General features: G+C 43.1%; 1 protein-coding gene across 2 annotated transcripts in view; it reads right to left on the reverse strand.

Annotated features, from left to right (window-relative positions):
- The window catches only part of NAA16 (N-alpha-acetyltransferase 16, NatA auxiliary subunit), a 109969-nt gene that overhangs the window by 50025 nt on the left and 40762 nt on the right, over positions 1 to 19182 (reverse strand). For both annotated transcript variants that reach the window (XM_061629923.1, XM_061629924.1), the window contains 2 exons: positions 12642 to 12761; positions 8564 to 8659 (listed from right to left, as the gene is read on the reverse strand). In XM_061629923.1, the coding sequence (XP_061485907.1) occupies positions 8564 to 8659; positions 12642 to 12761 (216 nt within the window). The remainder of the gene's footprint in view (positions 1 to 8563; positions 8660 to 12641; positions 12762 to 19182) is intronic.

The following is a 19182-nucleotide window of genomic DNA, read 5'->3' on the forward strand; positions in this document are numbered from 1 at the left end:
GTATACGCAAAGCTCTCCTCCAACACCACATTTCAAATGAGTTGATTTTTCTCTTACCTGCTTTTTTCACTGACCAACTTTCACATCCATCTATAGAGATCGGGAATACCATGGTCTGAACGATCCTGACTTTATTGTTCAGTGATACATCTTTGCATGTGAGGACCTTTTCTAGTTCTCTCACAGCTGCCCTTCCCAGTCCTAGCCTTCTTCTGATTTCTTGACTATTGTCTTATTTTGGTTAATGACTGTGCCAAGGTATTGATAATCCTTGACAAGTTCAGTCTCCTCATTGTCAACTTTAAAGTTACATAAATCTTTTGTTGTCATTACTTTAGTCTTTTTGACGTTCAGCTGTAGTACTGCTATTGTGCTTTCTTTAACTTTTGTCAGCATTCGTTTCAAATCGTTACTGGTTTCTGCTAATAGTATGGTATTGTCTGCATATCTTAAATTGATATTACTGCCTCCAATTTTCACACCTTCATCTTGGTCCGATCCTGCTTTCCGTATGATATGTTCTGCGTACAGATTAAATAAATAGGGTGATAAAATACACCCGTCTCACACCCTTTCCAATGAAGAACCAATCGGTTTCTCCGTATTCTGTCCTTACAGTAGCCTCTTGTCCAGAGTATAGGTTGCGCATCAGGACAATCAGATGCTATGGCACCCCTATTTCTTTTAAAGCACTCCATAGTTTTTCATGATCTACACAGTCAAAGGCTTTGCTGTAATCTATAAAGCACAGGGTGATTTTCTTCTGAAATTCCTTGGTCCGTTCCATTATCTAATGTATGTTTGCGATATGATCTCTGGTGCCTCTTCCCTTTCTAAATCCAGCTTGAACGTCTGGCATTTCTTGCTCCCTATATGGTAAGAGCTTTTGTTATAGAATCTTGAGCATGACTTTACTTGCATGGGATATTAAGGCAATAGTTCAATAATTACTGCATTCCCTGGGCTCCCCTTTATGTAGAATTGGGATATATATTGAAAGCGTCAGTCTGTGGGCCATTTTTTAGTTTTCCTATTTCTTGACAAATTTTTGTCCAAATCTGGACAGATTCAGTCTCAGTAGCTTGTAGCAACTCTATTGGTATGCCATCTGTTCCTGGTGATTTGTTTCTTCCAAGTATTTTAAGAGCAGCTTTCACCTCACATTCTAAAATTTCTGGTTCTTCATCATATGGTTCTTCCATGAATGAATCGGTCATCCTGGCATCTCTCTCATAGAGTTCTTCAGTGTATTGCTTCCATCTTCCTTTTATTTCATCTCGGTCAGTCACTGTGTTCCCCTGTTGATTATTCAACATCCCTACTCTTGGTTTAAATTTCCTTTTCATTTCTCTAATCTTTTGGAATAGGGCTCTTGTTCTTCTCTTTTTGTTGTCCTCTTCTATTTTTGTACAATAACTACTGTAATAGTTCTCTTTGTCCCTGAGTACTAGTTGCTGTATTGTTGCATTTAGGTTCTGATCATGTTTCTATCTCCTTTTGCTTTTGCTTTCCTTCTCTCTTTAACCATTTTAAGATTTTCATCCGTCATCCATTGAGATCTCTCTCTCTTTTTAACTAGAGGTATTGTCTTTTTGCATTCTTCCCTGATAATGTCTCTGACTTCATTCCATAGTTCTTCTGGTTCTGTCAACTAAGCTTAAACCCTCAAATCTGTTCTTTATTTGATCTTTATATTCTTCTGGGATGTTATTTAAATTGTATTTTGGCATTATGATTGCTTTGTTCTTCTTCTTTAGCTTTACTCTGATTTTTGATACGACCAGTTCATGATCTGTACCGCAGTCTGCTCCTGGTCTTGTTTTCTCAGAAAGTACGGAACTTCTCCATCTTCTGTTTCCAATTATATGATCAATTTGATTCCTATATTGACCATCTGGTGATGTCCATGTGTACAGTCGTCTTTCCGGTTGTTCACAGAATTCAGTAAGTCTTTCTCCTGCTTCATTTCTGTCTCCTAAGCCACATTTCCCCACAATTCCTAGTTCTTCTCTGTTCCCTACTTTTGCATTCCAGTCTCCCATGATTATCATCATATCTTGCTTTGGTGTGTGATCAATCTCCTCCTGTACTTCTGCGTAAAATCTCTCCAATTCCTCTTCTTCTGCATTTGATGTTGGAGTGTAGACTTGGATGATGGTTATGTTAATAGGTTTCCCGTTTAATCTCATTGATCTCACTCGCTCAGACCTTGCATTGTAGCTCCTAATTGCTTTTGCTACATCACTTCTCACTATTAAAGCAACCTTGTTTCTTCTTGATTTCTCATTTCCTGCATAAAATATTTTGAAGGTGCCTGATTGAAAATGTCCCTTTCCCATCCGTTTTAATTCACTCATGCCAAGTATTGTAATGTTGACATGTTCAATTTCTTGCTTGACAATTTCTAACTTTCCCTGGTTCATGCTTCTCACATTCCATGTTCCTATTGTGTGTGTCATACAACTCCGGACTCTCCTTTCGCATCTGTGCGCATCAGCCTCTGGGCTTCCTTTCGGCTTTGACCCAGCTGCGTCATTAGTCAAAGTGCTACTCGTACTTGTCCTTTGTTCTTCCCCAGTAGCTCGTTGAGTGCCTTCTGACCTGGGGGTCTCATCTTCCAGCACTATCTCATGTTATATTTTGGATACTCTGTGCATAGGTTTTTCGTGGTAAGAGGTATTCAGAGGTGGTTTACTATTGCCTTCCTCTGAGTTTGGATGCATCTTAGTCTGGTGTCTCAGCTTTGACCATTCTGCCTTGGGTGCCCCTGCTATGAGTCTAGCCTCTTGGTCTAGACTCCTGATGGCATTGCTGTCAGCTTCTTCAACACACTCAAACCCCCTCACCACGTTAAATTGTGCATCCTAAAGGGGGATTCAACTGTTAAAGGCACCCAAAATAAAAACAGAACATAACCTCCAGTTTGAAACACAAAAGGCTGTCTTCACCATCATATGACACTGACCAATAAAAAGGCTTTGAAATTAATAAAAATAAATTTGGCACAGATTTCTAGGATGAATAATGAGAGAAATATAATTTTCTAGGTTAGATTCTCTGTAGAAAGAGTAGTAACACAGGAAAGAAGCAAAGGAAGAACACCACCAGCAAACTTACAAAAATATAATTCTCTATCTTTGGAGATGGCAGGTGTTGCCACCACTCACCATATGCTCAGAGGCACATTTACCAAATTCTTCCAAACTACACAGGAAGTGGATTGGACTGTGAAAGACCAACCCAATTGTGTTTGCATTTTTAGAAATTTGTAGGGCAGTACAAATATCTCAGAGAGGATGCCAGGTCTCTTGCTCCCCTGGTGCTTTCACTATAGCTGCCCAATTTTCCTGATTTTAAAAGTTTGGCAGGAATATCTGTTGGCTATAGTTAAGTCCTTAAACCGTAAGGTTTTTTTTTGCCTATTAATGAATATTTAGTGGCTATTATTGCTTTTGGTAACAATGATAAAGGATGTCTGCTGTGTTTACATAGGAATATCTGCATGTGTGTACTATATTGGTTGTATGAGTGAGTGTGTGATTGTGTATAAAGTATGGGCTTTGTTATTTATTTTATTTTTATTATGTGCCTGGGCGAGAGGATAGTGTGTTGGGAGGGAGGACCAGAGGGGGCCCCAATCAGTGCAGTGACGGGTAATGGGAGGTATGGCGCTGTGAGGAAGACATGCCAGTTAAGGGGAACTCGGCCCAGACAATTGGTGGCTGTGCCGTGTTCCGGTCCTCCTCACATCCACAGGATTGCTGGTAGTCTTATCAGCCAACTCTCGGATCTCCAGTTGCTGCTTCTTAATGCCAGATTGGTAAATAATAAAACCTCCCTCATCCATGATTTAATTGTGGATGAGGTGGCCGATCTGGCATGTATTACCAAAACCTGGGTGAGCGATCTGGGAGGTATTAATCTCTCCCAGTTGTGCCCACCTGGATATTCGGTCCAGCATCTGGGTAGATCCGAGGGTCGGGGAGGGGGAATCGCTGTGGTCTATAAAAGTTCCATTCCTCTCATTAGGCACCCTATCCAGGTGGCTAATGGCCTGGAGTGTCTGCACATTGCGTTGGGTCAGCGAGACAGACTGGGAATACTGCTGGTGTACCATCCACCCTGCTGCCCAACAGTTTCCCTAATTGAGCTGACGGAGGTGGTCTCGGATTTGGTGTTGCGATCCCCCAAACTTCTCGTATTGGGGGACCTCAACATTCATGCCGAGGCCGCTTTGTCTGGAGCGGCTCAGGACTTCATGACCTCCATGACAGCCACGGGGCTATCTCAATTTGTTACTGGCCCTACGCATGTGTCAGGACATACTCTAGACTTGATTTTTGCCACTGGGCTAGGGAATGGTGATCTGGGAGTGAGGAATTTTACATCTACTCCTCTGTCATGGACAGATCACCGCCTATTGAGATTTAGACTCACATTGTCTTCTCCCCTCTGCAAGGGTGGAGGACCGATTAAGATGGTCCGTCCCCGGAGACTAATGAATCCTGAGGGATTTCAAAGGGCTCTAGGGAATTTTCCGGCTGATAAAACTGACGATTCTGTCGACCCTGGTCACTCTGTGGAATACGGAAATGACCCGGGCAGTTGACACAATCGCCCCGGTGCGCCCTCTCCGCTGCAGAGCTCAATTGGCTCCTTGGTTTACCTCGGAGCTAAGAGTGATGAAGCAAGAAAGGAGACGGCTTGAGTGCAAATGGAGGCGAACTCCCGACAGCTGTAATTATGCACTTGTGAAGGCCTCTACCAAACGTTATGTGAAGGCGGTGAGGGCAGCGAAGAAGCAGTACTTTGCTGCCTCCATTCAGTCATCGTGTAACTGCCCAGCGGAACTTTATAAAGTTGTCCGGGGACTTTTACACTCTGGTCCTCCGGATGCAATACAACCATCTATAGCCCGCTGTAATGAGTTCGCGAGACACTTCCAAGATAAGATCACGAACATCCGCCAGGACCTTGACTCCAATATTGTAGCAGTTGAACCTAAAGAGGTGTCCAGAACACAGTCCTGTCCGGTTTTATTGGATGAGTTTCAGTTGGTACAGCTCGAGGATGTGGACAAGGTGCTTGGACAGGTGCGGGCGACCACTTCTGCTCTGGATCCTTGCCCCTCGTGGCTAATAAAAGCTAGCAGGAATGGAACAGCCGGTTGGGCCAAGGAGGTGATTAATGCCTCTTTACGAGAGGGAGTGGTCCCACTCTGCCTGAAACAGGCGGTAGTGAGACCGCTTCTAAAAAAGCCCTCCTTGGACCCCGATAATTTCAACAACTATAGACCGGTAGCAAATGTTCCATTTCTGGGCAAGGTTCTAGAGCGCGTGGTCGCTTGCCAGCTCCAGGCTCTCTTGGATGAAACTGATTATCTGGATCCATTTCAATCCGGCTTTTGGCCAGGGTTTGGTACAGAAACAGCCTTGGTCGCCCTGTATGATGACCTCTGTCGGGAGAAAGACAGAGGGAGTGTAACTCTGTTGGTTCTCCTTGATCTCTCAGCAGCTTTTGATACCATCGACCATGGTATCCTTCTGGGGCGACTCACGGATTTAGGAATTGGAGGCACTGCTTGGCAGTGGCTGCGCTCCTATCTTGGGAGTAGTCTCCAGAAGGTGATGCTTGGGGAGCATTACTCGAGTCCCTGGGTACTCCAATATGGGGTCCCGCAGGGTTCAGTTCTGTCCCCCATGCTCTTTAATATCTATATGAAGCCGCTGGGTGAGGTCATCAGGAGTTTTGGAGTGCGTTTTCAGCAATATGCTGATGATACGCAACTCTACTTCTCCTTTTCATCTTCCTCAGGTGAGGCTGTCAATGTACTGAACTGCTGCCTGGCTGCGATAATGGACTGGATGAGAGCTAATAAACTGAAACTCAATCCTGACAAGACTTAGATGCTGTTGGTGGAGGGGCACTCTGCACAGATGGTTGATGTCAGGCCTGCCCTAGATGGGGTTACACTCCCCCTAAAGGAGCAGGTCCGTAGTCTGGGGGTCTTATTAGATCCGCTCCTGTCACTTGAGGCTCAGGTAGCCTCGGTGGCACGGAATGCGTTCTACCAGCTTCGGCTGGTAGCCCAACTACGATCCTATCTGGACAGGGAGAACCTCGCTTCAGTTATTCACGCTCTGGTAACCTCTAGATTGGATTACTGTAATGCACTCTACGTAGGGTTACCTTTGAAGACGATTCGGAAACTTCAGCTAGTGCAGAATGCTGCGGCCAGAGTTCTTACTGGGACGAAGAAATTCGACCATATAACACTTATTCTGGCCCAATTGCACTGGCTACCAATATGTTTCCGGGCCAGATTCAAAGTGTTGGTTCTTACCTATAAAGCCCTTAACGGCATCGGACCGCAATATCTGATGGAACGCCTCTCTCGCTATGTACCTACCCGTTCACTGCGCTCGACGTCTAAGGCCCTTCTCCGGGTCCCAACTCATAGGGAGGCCCAGAGAACAGCAACTAGATCTAGGGCCTTTTCAGTGGCGGCCCCCGAACTATGGAATGCCCTCCCAGATGAGATATGCCTGGCGCCTTCTTTGTTACCTTTTCGGCGCCAGGTAAAAACCTACCTCTTTGCCCAGGCATTTTAAGCTTAAATTTAATTTTAATTTTAAACTTAATTGTAATTGTAATTTTTATTTTAATTTGTATTCTAATTTTGTTTTTAAATATGTTTTATAATTGTATGCTGTAATCCACACTTGTTCATATTTTAATTGTGGTTTTATCTTGTTGTACACCGCCCTGAGAGCTTGTTGCTATAGGGCGGTTTAAAAATGTAATTAAATAAATAAATAAGAAGATAGTAAATTGCTTTGTGACCTATGTATTTGAAACTGACCAACTTTTGACAGAGCCAACTGACAAAGCCAAATGGTGGCTTTGTGCTAGCAGAAACTCTTCCACTAGCTCAAGGATTTTCACCAGTCCCCTCCTGCCAACTGCAGCCTTCTATACCGTATCCCTGGGGTTCCCAAACTGTGGTCTAGTGTTCCATGAGCTTCAGGCAGGTGGGCCATGGTCTGTCTATGGATTTGTAGTTGGAGGTGGGAGACCTCACATTCATTGTATTAATACCCATACTGATTTTTAATTTTATTTTTATTGCTTCTTATATTTCTTATATTGTATTACAATTTGAATCCTATGGCCTGCCACTGGCTGAAAGAGATGCGTCAGGCTAGAAACCTGAACTCCTGAAATCTCGAATGAGAGGAAAGGAAGTTACCCAGCAGGACTCCTGGGTTCCTACCTGTAGGATAGCTTTATATGCACTACAAGCACAAAAGTTACAGGCTACTTTTTTTTTTTAACCCAAAACAGGGTCAACTGCCAAGGGCATTTTTTAAACTAAATGGTTTAGGGAACGTTACCATTTTAAATTTTTATCATCTACAGTTCTGAAAACTGGCATGCTTTAAGTTACTGTTGGATTGTCTTGGTGGGTGGAGGGTTTTTTGTTTTTTGTGTGTGAATATTACTTCTCAGATCCCAGCAAGGGGAGTCCTCATAAGGGGAGTCCTCATTGAGGAAGATCACGAGGCTCTGGTCTTGGACCCAGTACTGGTTCAGGCTTAATCTGAGGGTGAGGGGCCAGGGTCCTATGATGAAGTCCAGGACAGGCTGTCTGCACCCGAAGCAAGTTTGGCCTCTGACACTGAGGATGAATAGCCCCTGAGCCAAAGGAAAAGATGTCGCCTCTGACACCAAATGGAGACCTGGCCCATCCAGAGGAGTGCATGACTACAAACCCAGACTGCACAAAAGTAAAGGACTCCTTGAGAGTAAAGGTCTGGCTGCAGGTAATCAGGAGTCAGCTGAGATTTGGGGTGTGGTTCAGCAGCTCTAACATAAAAACCCCATACTCCAGCTCTGTATCTGACCCATCTATAGCTTGCCTGTGGACCCCAGACCTATCCCTTGTCTTGACCCTTACCTATGTTGCTTACAGGATGCTTGGGTTCTGACCCTGGATTGCTCTGACCCTGATTCTTGCCTGACCCCGTTGGCTTTAAGGAGGATTCTGGACTCTAACTTTGGACTGACTCTGGATGCTGCCCTCATTTGTGTTTCTGCTGAGGAGTCTCTTGCTTCCTTAGAGAGCCCGATGAGAACAAGACAGCTGAATGAATCTGACTGAATGACATTCAGAAGTTGTGTAACTCCTTAAGTGTTTACCCCACAATATTGGCTGTATTAGTAATGGTAAGTCTTAATTTTAAAGACTTTTTCCTAAAAAAAAATGGACAGTCTTCAGCAGAGAGGTTTTTCAGTTTGTTTCACAACTGTAAAAATCAAATGAAGTAAGAACACTTAAATACTCTTGATGTGAAATTCTGATCTAGGCCAAGTTATATATCAGATTCATATGAGCTTAGTTTTGCCAAGCTTGTGATGTAAAATATCTACACTTTGAAATATGCTGCTGATTTTTGTATGTATGTTAACACACAATCTTCTAGTGGTAGAAAAATTAGAAAGTATAAAATAACTGAGCTTTTAGATAATGTTAGAATGGTACTGCAGAAATATGCAGTGTTACCTGTGACAAAGTTTAAAGGTAATCTTCTAGGTGAAACTGCTCTTGGATGTTGCTTGCTTATTTCTTCATACATTTCTAGTCTCTCTTCTAAAGAGCCTATTGGTGAATAATAAATGTACAATTTTAGTTTTCTTATGTTATAAGCATCTATTTTAAATCACAAGTAGTATTTTTAGGCAATATAGAAAATTACACCTGTAAGAATTTTCTCTCACTCTTTCCAACAGAACCCCCAAGTACAGCATCTCAAACTGCATTTTGTACATAGGACAGGTTGAAAACCAGTTTTTAATATAAAAAAGGGATGAGCTGATTTTTAGAGCCATAAAAAAGAAGAGATGGAAGTATACCTGTGCACCATTAAGTCCTTCTAAAGAAACATGCTGGATTATGGCCACAGGTGAAGATCCAAAAACCTACTTTAGGCACCTAAGGATTGATTCTCCCATACAAAACAATACTGAATGCGTATCTGGAGAAAGTACAACTGTTCGGTGTAATGAATGACAGAGTATTTGCCATAACAGGCAGTCTACCAACCCCACCTTATGTAATAACCTATTCAATTCATAAAGTAATTTAGTAATTGTAAAATAATGCCACATAATGTAATGTCAAACTATTTATAAAAGAGAATTTAATTCCATTTAGATGACTTTTCAGAAAGGTTAGCAGTAATGAAATAACATATTAATAAAGATACTTCTATAACAGAAATGGGGTGATCCAACTTGAATCACATTAGCATTATTTATCCAAAAGTTCATTAACAGACCTTCAACCAATTTTCCCCATTATATGCTTTGGAGCTCCAATGTGCTTAAAGTATAGTATTAAACAATCAAAGGCCTTCATCCATGTTCAAATAAATGTTTTCAAGTCTTTTGAATGATCATCATCACAAAATTTAACAATGGAAGATCACTAGCAAACAGAGCTTGACTTTTTTTGTTATCTCAGCTGTGTTTGTGTCTTTGTAATAAAAGCAGTTCTGTAGTGCAAAATATTTCAATGTCAAGAGTCAAAACGAAGTATATTAATCCTTCTTTCTGAAATCACAAATTGGAGCTCCAGAACTTACCATGGGGGAGGAAAGAATCCTATTGGCACCCAAAATAAAAGTAGCATTGTTATAGCACATATAATAAAGATTAACATATAATCATTCAGAGACTGCCATCCTTTCTCCAAGTAGGCTAGCTTAATCCCAATGAGCCAATAGCAGAAAATGGAGCCATAACATCAATTTTTTCATTATATAAATTTATAATGTAACGTTCCATATAGTGCAATGAAACAAATTCTAGGGCTGCATACACATCATGCATTTAAAGCACGTGACATAACCTAAAGAATTCTGGAAACTGTAGTTCACCCCTCAGAGGCTACAATTCCTAGCACCCTTAACAAACAACAGTTCCCAGAATTCTTTGGGAGGAGTTGTGGGCTTTAGACGGATTGTGTGTACAGGCTCCAAGAGTAAATTTAGTACTGTATTTATGGCTAGTTCTTCCATCTTTACACTATCGTTGCTGCTTTAGTACTGTTTTTCCAAGGAGAGTATTTTGAACTATACTTCTGATGTGATTGTCAGCTATGTGAACTATTTGCATGGGGATAGTTACCCATCTACTTCCTGCTCTGCCAAGGTGGCAACTTCGCCTCCCCATTTTATTCCTTTTCAGGTCTTTTTCCTTTTCTTCCAGTGCTAAAAGACTACTGACTTCAATGCTAGATGATGCTGAAATTATGTAGTCATGTATGCATGTAGCCATTATAGCCCTGCTATGTGCTTAGCAGAAAGCTCATCTGTGTGAGTTAAGGCTGCACATGCTCAGATTATTTCTGTGTGTGTGTGTCGGCAAGTTTTGTTGTTGTTGGTATTTTGCTACAAAACATCAGAACCGTGGGATGTTGCAGTGAAAGCAAGGGATGGGTGCCTTTGTGCATTTTTCCCCCTTCACTGCATGGTTTGCAAATATGACATCAGGTATTTGCACTTTGCTTTCTTTATGGTTCCTCCCCCCTTTTTATCTTTGCAAAAATCTTGTGAGGTAGGTTAACCTGAAAGCTGGTTCAGTCAAGCTGCACAAACTTTTCAGCTGCTCCTATCTTTTTAATATTATTTAAATGTTTAAATGTTATTTAATAATTATATGATCATGGTTTTAGGACTATTTATAATTGTTGTAAAATGCCTTGTGAGGACAGGAACTCTGAAAAGCAGGTTTAAAATCTGTTAAACAAATACATCTTAAATCAAGACTGGATTCAAAATAACTGTTCATATCTAACTAATTAAGACATCACGCCATTACACATGGGGGAGGGACACAGCAGCAGGTTGGCAAACAATTGAGGTGAGGGAGTCAAGGATGGAGGGCAGGCGAGCGGGTGCAGGTGCTGCAGACCTGTAGCCAGAAGTAAGCTAGAGGGGGGTCTTCCCCCCTAAATTTACAAAAACTAAATAATTAAGCTTATTACAAAATACGCCCTTTTTATGTGCTCCCTACTGAACTTTTAAGTTGGCAACAAGCCTGGCAGGGGGCCAGCTTAGGGGGGTAAGTGAGCAGGTTGACAACACAGGAGACAGTAAGCTGCCTGAATGGGGTGGCAGCAAGTGCTTGGGGGGCATTTGGGGAGTTGCCTGGGTATATATATATATGGATATATGTGTGGGTGGGTGGGTTTGGGAGTGGCTGGTGTGTCTGTATGGGTTTGGGAGTCACTAGGGCTGTATGTATGTATGTTTGGGACTCCTGGGAGGTTGGGAGTCCATATGTGCATGTGTTTAGGAGTCTCTGGCTCTGTGTGCGTGCACACGAGTGTTTGGGGGGGGTTGGATGTCCGTGGTGGTTGGCATGCAAAAGGTGCAGGGACAAAGTCCCTAGTTAACAGTTGGCTCAGGTGGCCTCAGTGGCTAGGAGTGCCTTTTTCTGGCTCTAACTGGTTGGTCAGCATTGGCCCCTTTTGGACAGAGAAGACTTAGCCACAGTACTCCTTGCTCTGGTGACTTCCAGATAGGATTACTGCAATGTGCTTTACTTGAGGCTGCTCTTGAAGACGTCTTGGAAACTTCAACTGGTCCAAAATGCAGCAGCCAGACTACTGGCTGGGGTTTCCTTTAGATCTCATATAACCAGTTCTAAAACAGCTGCATTGACTGCCAGTTTGTTTCGGGGTCCAACTTTGCTGTACAGTTTTAGGCAAATGCTCTTTACCTTGGCCTTTGACACCTGAAACAGGTATTATTAGGACCCACCCTATTTAGGTTGTTTTAAAATTGTTTTTAATGTTATATTTTAAAATTGTTGCAACTTGCCTGGGACCTTTGGGTGAAGGGCAGGTAATAAATGAAGATGATAATAATAACAATAATAATAATAGTATGTCCATTAGCAGCAGTTCTTGCCAACAGATTGTGAGGAGATGGGAATGCAGGGGGCTCAATCTATATAAAGTGTACTGGGCCCAGGGAATCCTGTTGGCCCCCATCTTGAGTGGACAGAGATAAAACAAAAGCGCTAAGAGGGAGGTGTGGCCTTGAGGGGGAGAGGATAGCTAAAGATACAGCTACAGGAAAGCCCAACAGTGTTTGCTGCTTCCAACAGGAACACAGTCAGGCATGGACAGGCAAGTAAGAGGATGGTTCCCTCCGTCTCAATGCTACATGTGACCCAATCCTGACAAGTTAAGTATGTGGTTGACAATGTAAATTCTTAGGGAGCCAGAGGGAATGTTCCTGGGGTTAGGAAACACTACCTGTACGGCGACCAGCTTAGAAGAAGGGGGAGAAATCTGAGCACAAGATGGTAGGAGAAACCCATAAGAGGTGAACTGGGCTCCTGAGTTCTGAGAACAAAGGGCTCACAAGGTGTACTCTAAAGCAAGAGTGGTCTAACATTCTGAAGAACCTCAAGAGAGGTGGGTTAGAGACCACTCCACAGTGAAGCGTAACAAGTGTTTTCTTTCTGAAGATCTAAGGTTCCAAATTCTAAACTTCTAAGTTCTAAACTAAATCAAGATACCAACTGCTTAACAAAAAAGTGCAAACCAAGTTCATAACTGTAAAACTTACATGGATGTAGAGCTTTTTCCAAGCCTTCATAGTAATACCAATTTTCTGCATTCCGATCAATAAGCTCTTTGTACACTTCAGAAGCTTCTTTTAATCTTCCCAACTTCAACAACATCTCTCCTAAAGCAATATTAAAGTCACATACCAAATTTAGTTAAGGGAAAGAGCTAATAGCTAGAAGCTAAAGGAATTTTGGGAGCCTAAAGGGCCAATTCTTATGTATGGCACTGGCAATTATGCAGAAAGCTACTGGAAAAATTGCTCATCCTGTGACCTGTGACACAAATTGCTCATCCTGTGACCTGTCCCTAATCATAATACTTTTCAACATCAGCATCAGGCATAAGCAGTGCTGATATGAAGATTTTATAATTCATCAGGGTGATCTCACATATTTTACCACTTTTGCATAGGACAAGAAACCACAACGTGGAAACATTTCCAGCAGCTTCTGTGTGGCAAAGTAAGATTTTTACTAGGCACTTTGTTTCATAAGCACTAACAGGTCTCAAAGTAGTCTGGAGAAGAAGAGACACATCAACTTATTTATTACATGCCTTTTGTCCAAGAAACTCAAGGTGGCACACATAAATCAAAGCAAGCTAAGTAACTCACTCCTGCCCCAGAAACCATGTAACTACTGGAAGCATAATGTGTAATTTATACACTTACTGCTCACATCAAATTTGATTTGAGATTTAAATAGGGTGAGATAAATGTATGTGAGTTCCATCCAGATGACCTATGGAACCATGGATCCAACAGCACTGTAAAATATCAAAGAACCCCCCCCCCGAGTTCTTTCTAGCATATAACTTATCTGATATGGAATGTGCATTCTGATTAAAAGAATGAGACAGAACTTGTTGCTGTTCCAAGCTTCTCAATGCACAGCACACTGCTTGCTGAAGTTTAGACTTTCAGTAACCTCTTCCCTCTGCAAGGGTGGGGGACTTATTAAAATGGTCCACCCCCGGAGACTAATGGATCCTGAAGGTTTTCAAAGGGCTCTGGGGGATTTTCCGGCTGATAGGACTGGCGCTCCTGCTGAAGCCCTGGTCGCTCTGTGGAATACGGAGATGACCCGGGCTGTAAACACGATCGCTCCTGCACGCCCTCTCCTGTGTAGAGCTCATACAGCTCCATGGTATACTCCGGAGCTGAGAGCGATGAAGCAAGATAGGAGGAGGCTTGAGCGGAAATGGAGACGAACTCCCGACGGATACAATTATGCGCTGGTTAGTGCTTCGACTAAGCTCTATGTAGGAGCAGTGAAGGCAGCTAAAAAACATCATTTTGCTGCCACTATTAAATCATCTCTTTGCCGCCCAGCGGAGCTCTTTCGAGTTGTCCGGGGGCTTCTCCATTCAAACCCTCCGGACACGGTGGAATCATCGGAGGCCCGCTGTAATCAGTTTGCCGATCACTTCCAGAATAAGATCTCATGTATCCGCCGGGACCTAGACTCTCAAGTTATAGCAGTAGATCCTAGTGAGATGTCCGGAGCACAGCCTTGTCCTGTTTTGTTGGATGAGCTTCAGTTGGTTCAACTCGAGGACGTGGACAAGGTGCTTGGACAGGTACGTGCAACCACTTCGGTACTGGATCCTTGCCCCTCCTGGCTGATAAAAACTAGTAGGAATGGAACAGGTAGCTGGGCCAAGGAAGTGATAAATGCCTCTTTACGAGAGGGAGTGGTCCCGGGCTGTCTGAAAGAGGCAGTGGTGAGACCACTCCTGAAAAAGCCTTCCTTGGACCCAGACAATTTTAACAGCTACAGGCCAGTGGCGAATGTTCCATTCCTGGGCAAGGTCTTGGAACGGGTGGTTGCTGGCCAGCTCCAGGCGCTATTGGATGAAACTGATTATCTAGATCCATTTCAATCGGGGTTCAGGCCCGGTTTTGGCACTGAGACAGCCTTGGTCGTCCTGTACGACGACCTATGTCGGGAAAGAGACAGAGGGAGTGTAACTCTGTTGATTCTCCTTGATCTCTCAGCGGCTTTTGATACCATCGACCATGGTATCCTTCTGGAGAGGCTCGCGGAGTTGGGAGTTGGAGGTACTGCTTGGCAGTGGTTCCGCTCCTACTTGGCGGGTCGTCTCCAGAAGGTAGTGCTTGGGGAACATTGCTCGACACCGCGGGCTCTCCAATATGGGGTCCCGCAAGGGTCAGTTTTGTCCCCCCTGCTTTTTAATATCTACATGAAGCCGTTGGGAGAGGTCATCAGGAGTTTTGGAGTGCGCTTTCATCAGTATGCTGATGACACGCAGCTCTACTTCTCCTTTTCATCTTCTTCAGGTGAGGCTGTCGATTTGCTGAACCGTTGCCTGGCCTCGACAATGGACTGGATGAGAGTTAACAAACTGAAGCTCAATCCAGACAAGACTGAGATGCTGTTGGTGGACGGGTTCTCTGATCGGATGGTGGATATATACCCTGTCCTGGACGGGGTTACACTCCCCCTAAAGGACCGGGTTCGTAGTCTGGGAGTCTTTTTAGACTCTTCCCTCTCACTTGAGGCTCAAGTAGCCTCGGTGGTTAGGAATGCGTTTTACCAACTTCGGTTGGTAGCCCAGCTACGTCCCTATTTGAGTAAAGAGGACCTTACATCAGTGGTACATGCTCTGGTAACCTCACGTTTGGATTACTGTAATGCGCTTTACGTAGGGCTACCTTTGAAGACAGTTCGGAAGCTACAACTAGTGCAAAATGCGGCGGCCAGATTGCTGACAAGGACCAAGCGGTCCGAGCATATAACACCTGTTCTGGCCAGCTTGCACTGGTTGCCAATATGTTTCCGGGCTAGATTCAAAGTGTTGGTATTGACCTATAAAGCCTTATACGGTGCGGGACCACGATACCTTGCGGAACGCCTCTCTCGATATGAACCGGCCCGTGCACTACGTTCTGCTACGAAGGCCCTCCTCCGGGTTCCAACTCACAGGGAGGCCCGGAGGGTGATGACAAGATCTAGGGCCTTCTCAGTGGTGGCCCCCGAACTATGGAACAGTCTCCCTGAGGAAGTACGCCTAGCGCCGACTCTGCTCTCCTTCCGGCGCCAGGTCAAAACCTTCCTATTCTCTGAAGCATTTTAAATTACACTGATTTAATTTTAAAAATGTTTATTGTGTTGGATTGTTGCTTGTATTTTAGTATTGTTTTGTTATTTATTGTATTTTTATGCTGTTTTATGTTCACCGCCCAGAGAGCTATTGCTAGTCGGGCGGTATATAAATTTAATAAATAAATAAAATAAATAAAAATAACGAACTGGTCTTTGCTTGGAATGTGCAGACTTGCAGCCTGAAATAACTTCATCATACGCACAATGGCTTGCAGAAATCTTTCCGAGATTATTATGATCTTGTCACCTCAAAAGGCATCCACCTTGGAGGCTCTTTTGGAATCACGTGACAGGATACAAAAAAATTATGGAAACCTAAAGTTGTTCACAGGCTAAAGGAACTGGTATTGAGTGCTGACAATGTTAACAAGAGACATACTGTACACATTCCTTTCTAAGGGCTCAGATCCATGTTTCTGTACTATAGATTTAAATAGTTTTATTTAAAAGATTTTTCAAAAGCCCATCCGGAAAGCTATTAGGACAGCATGCAGGATTAAAATCCTGTCTAGAGAGAAGGCTGGACCTTGGATGATGAGAGAGTCAAAGGTGTGCTAAAGGATAAAAAGACTGCAGAGAAGCTGAATGAATTCTTTGCATCTATTTTCACAGCGGAAGATACAGGCCAGGTCTCTGTGCTTGAACTAACTTTTGCAGGAAAGGAGTCTGAAGAACTGAGGCAAATAGTGGCAATGAGAGACAAAGTTCTAGATCTATTAGACAAAATAAAAACTGCTAGGTCCAGATGCCATCCACCTGAGAGTTCTCAAAGAGCTCAAATGTGAAATTGCTGATCTTTTAACAAAAATATGTTAATTGTCCCCAAGAGCACCTTGGTGACTAGAAAACGGACAATGTAACACTAATTTTTACAAAAGGATTTTACAGGGAAGAAGGGAACAGGCCGGTTAGTCGAACATCTTTCCTGGGAAAACTAATGGAAAGTATTGTTAAATATAAAATCACCAAGAATATAGAAAAACAAGCCTTGCTGAAGCAGAACCAGCATGGCTTCTGCAAGGGTATGTTCTGTCTTAGTAGCATATTAGAACTTTTTGACGGGATCAACAAGCATATAAACAGAGGTGATCTAGCTGACATAGTGTACTTGAACTTTCAAAAGCTTTCGAGCAGGTACCTCACCAAAAACTCCTAAGTAAGCTTAGCAGCCATGGAATAAGAGGAGAGGTCCTCTTGTTTATCAGGAACTGGCTAGGAAACAGAAAGTAGGAATAAATGGACAGTTCTCCCAATAGAGGGATGTCAAAAGTAGAGTCCCCCAAGGACCAGTATTGGGACCTGTGCTTTTTAACTTGCTCATAAACTATCTAAAGGTAGGGGTGAGCAGTGAGGTGGCCATGTTTGCTGACGGTATTAAATCATTCAGAGTGGTTAAAAACAAATTGAGAAGAGCTCCAAAAGGACCTCTCCAAACTGAGTGAATGGGTGGTAAAATGACAAAAGCAATTAAATGTAAACAAGCACAAAGTGATGCATGTTGTGGCAAATCTATGGTGTATAAACCATTTGGAATATTATATACATTTCTGGTTGCCTCACCTCAAAAAGGATATTGTAGAGAAAAGATTCAAAAAAGGAAATCAAAACGATCAAGGGGATGGATCAATCCTTCTAGGAAGAAAGACTGCTGCATATGCGACTTTTTAGAGAAAAAGAAAATAAGAGGCGACATGATAAAACTGTACAAAATTATGCATACATGAAGAAAATGGATAGAGAAAAGTTTTTCTCCCTCTTACGTAATGCATGGATATCCAGTGAGCTTAATGCTGGAAGGTTCACAGAGTGCATAGTTAATCTTCAAATCTTTCAAGAATTCTGTTGTTGCAGTAAACACAAAGTAAGCTGTACCTGGCTGTACTTGAGCCAGGTACAGCTGTTACTGACACCAGACTATCTCAGGAACTCATGCTCAGATGATCTCACATTTGCATTGTTACAATGCATTCAATGTGGGGCTATCTTTAAAATCTACAGCTTCTACAAAATGCACCTGCCATGTTATTAACTAGAACAGCAAGATGGGAGAATGTATCAGTGATCTTTAAAACCTCCCACCCACCATGCAGATACCTAGTGCGTGGTTACTGTGCCCCCTGCCCTGAAGGTGCCAGGTTGGTCCACATAAGACCATGATTATTTGCAGTGTGATCACAGATGAAGGAACTGACCTGGCATGCGTTACAGAGACCTGAGTGAGCAAACTGGGCGGAACAGATCTGACCCAGCTTTGCCCACCCAAGTACCCTGCACAAGCCAAACTCAGGGGCAGGTGTGGAGGGGAAAGAGTCACCGTGGTCTGTAGGGAGACCATCACGCTCACCAGGAAACCCCTTCATCAAAGTGCTGACTATGAAAGTCTGTACCTAAATGTTGGGCCAAATAGACAGATTAGGGAAGCTGTTGGTGTACAGTATACCCTGCTGTTTAACAGCTTGCCTGATGAAGCTGGCAGAGGTAGCAATGGAAAACCCAAGGTCTTTGATCTTGGGGGATTTTAACATTCACACCAAGGTTGCCTCAGTGGAACAGACTTTGGTTTTCAAGACTACCAGAGCAACTATGGGTCTCTCTCAATTTGTCATCACAGAGGGCAGGGCCTAAGCTTGATGTAATCTTTGTCTCTGGATGTGAGGGTGGTGGTGAATATCACCTTATTGTCATGGCTACACCAATTGTCTGGCTACATCCCCAGATACGTATAGAATCTGATGGATTCCTGAATGCTCTTGGAATTTTCCAGTGGCCAAAGCCAATAATCCTGTTGAGTCCTTAGTTATGCTATGGAATAGCGCAACACACAAGGCCATGAACAGTACTGCATCCAAATGCCCTTTTTCATATTGTGGAGTTAAAAATATTCCCTTGTATACTTGAGAGCTCTAAACAATAAAACAGACTGGACCACAGCTAGAGTGCAAGTAATGTAAGATTTGTTGTGAGGATGACCAGACACATACTAGAGACTATTGTGTGGTGGCAAAGGCAGAAAAGAAAGCCTCCATCATCTCTTTACTGCCTCCTGGTAGCCATCAACTGACCTTTTTACAGTAATCTGGGGCTACTTACATCTACCCTGATAAACACTATGTTGGAACTATCAATAATCCAACCTATAGATCCTAAGCATCCTCTCTAGCCACAGGGAGTCTGAGAGACTCCTTAGTTTACTGGGGATCTTCAGGCGATGAAGTAGGCTGGATGTTGGCCAGAGTGCAAGTGGCTCAAGTTCCAGTGCAAATCTGACTGAAGAGAAGTATGAATACATACCCATTCCTACCACATGACAGTGGCAAAGACAGCACATGTTTTGGCCTCTATTGCATCCTCACTGAATCATCCAGCAGAGTTGAGCCAGATCAGTGTGGAATCATTAACAGACCAGTCAATAGC

The sequence above is a fragment of the Rhineura floridana genome, chromosome 5 (genome assembly GCF_030035675.1).
Source record: "Rhineura floridana isolate rRhiFlo1 chromosome 5, rRhiFlo1.hap2, whole genome shotgun sequence".
Classification (NCBI taxonomy): domain Eukaryota; kingdom Metazoa; phylum Chordata; class Lepidosauria; order Squamata; family Rhineuridae; genus Rhineura; species Rhineura floridana.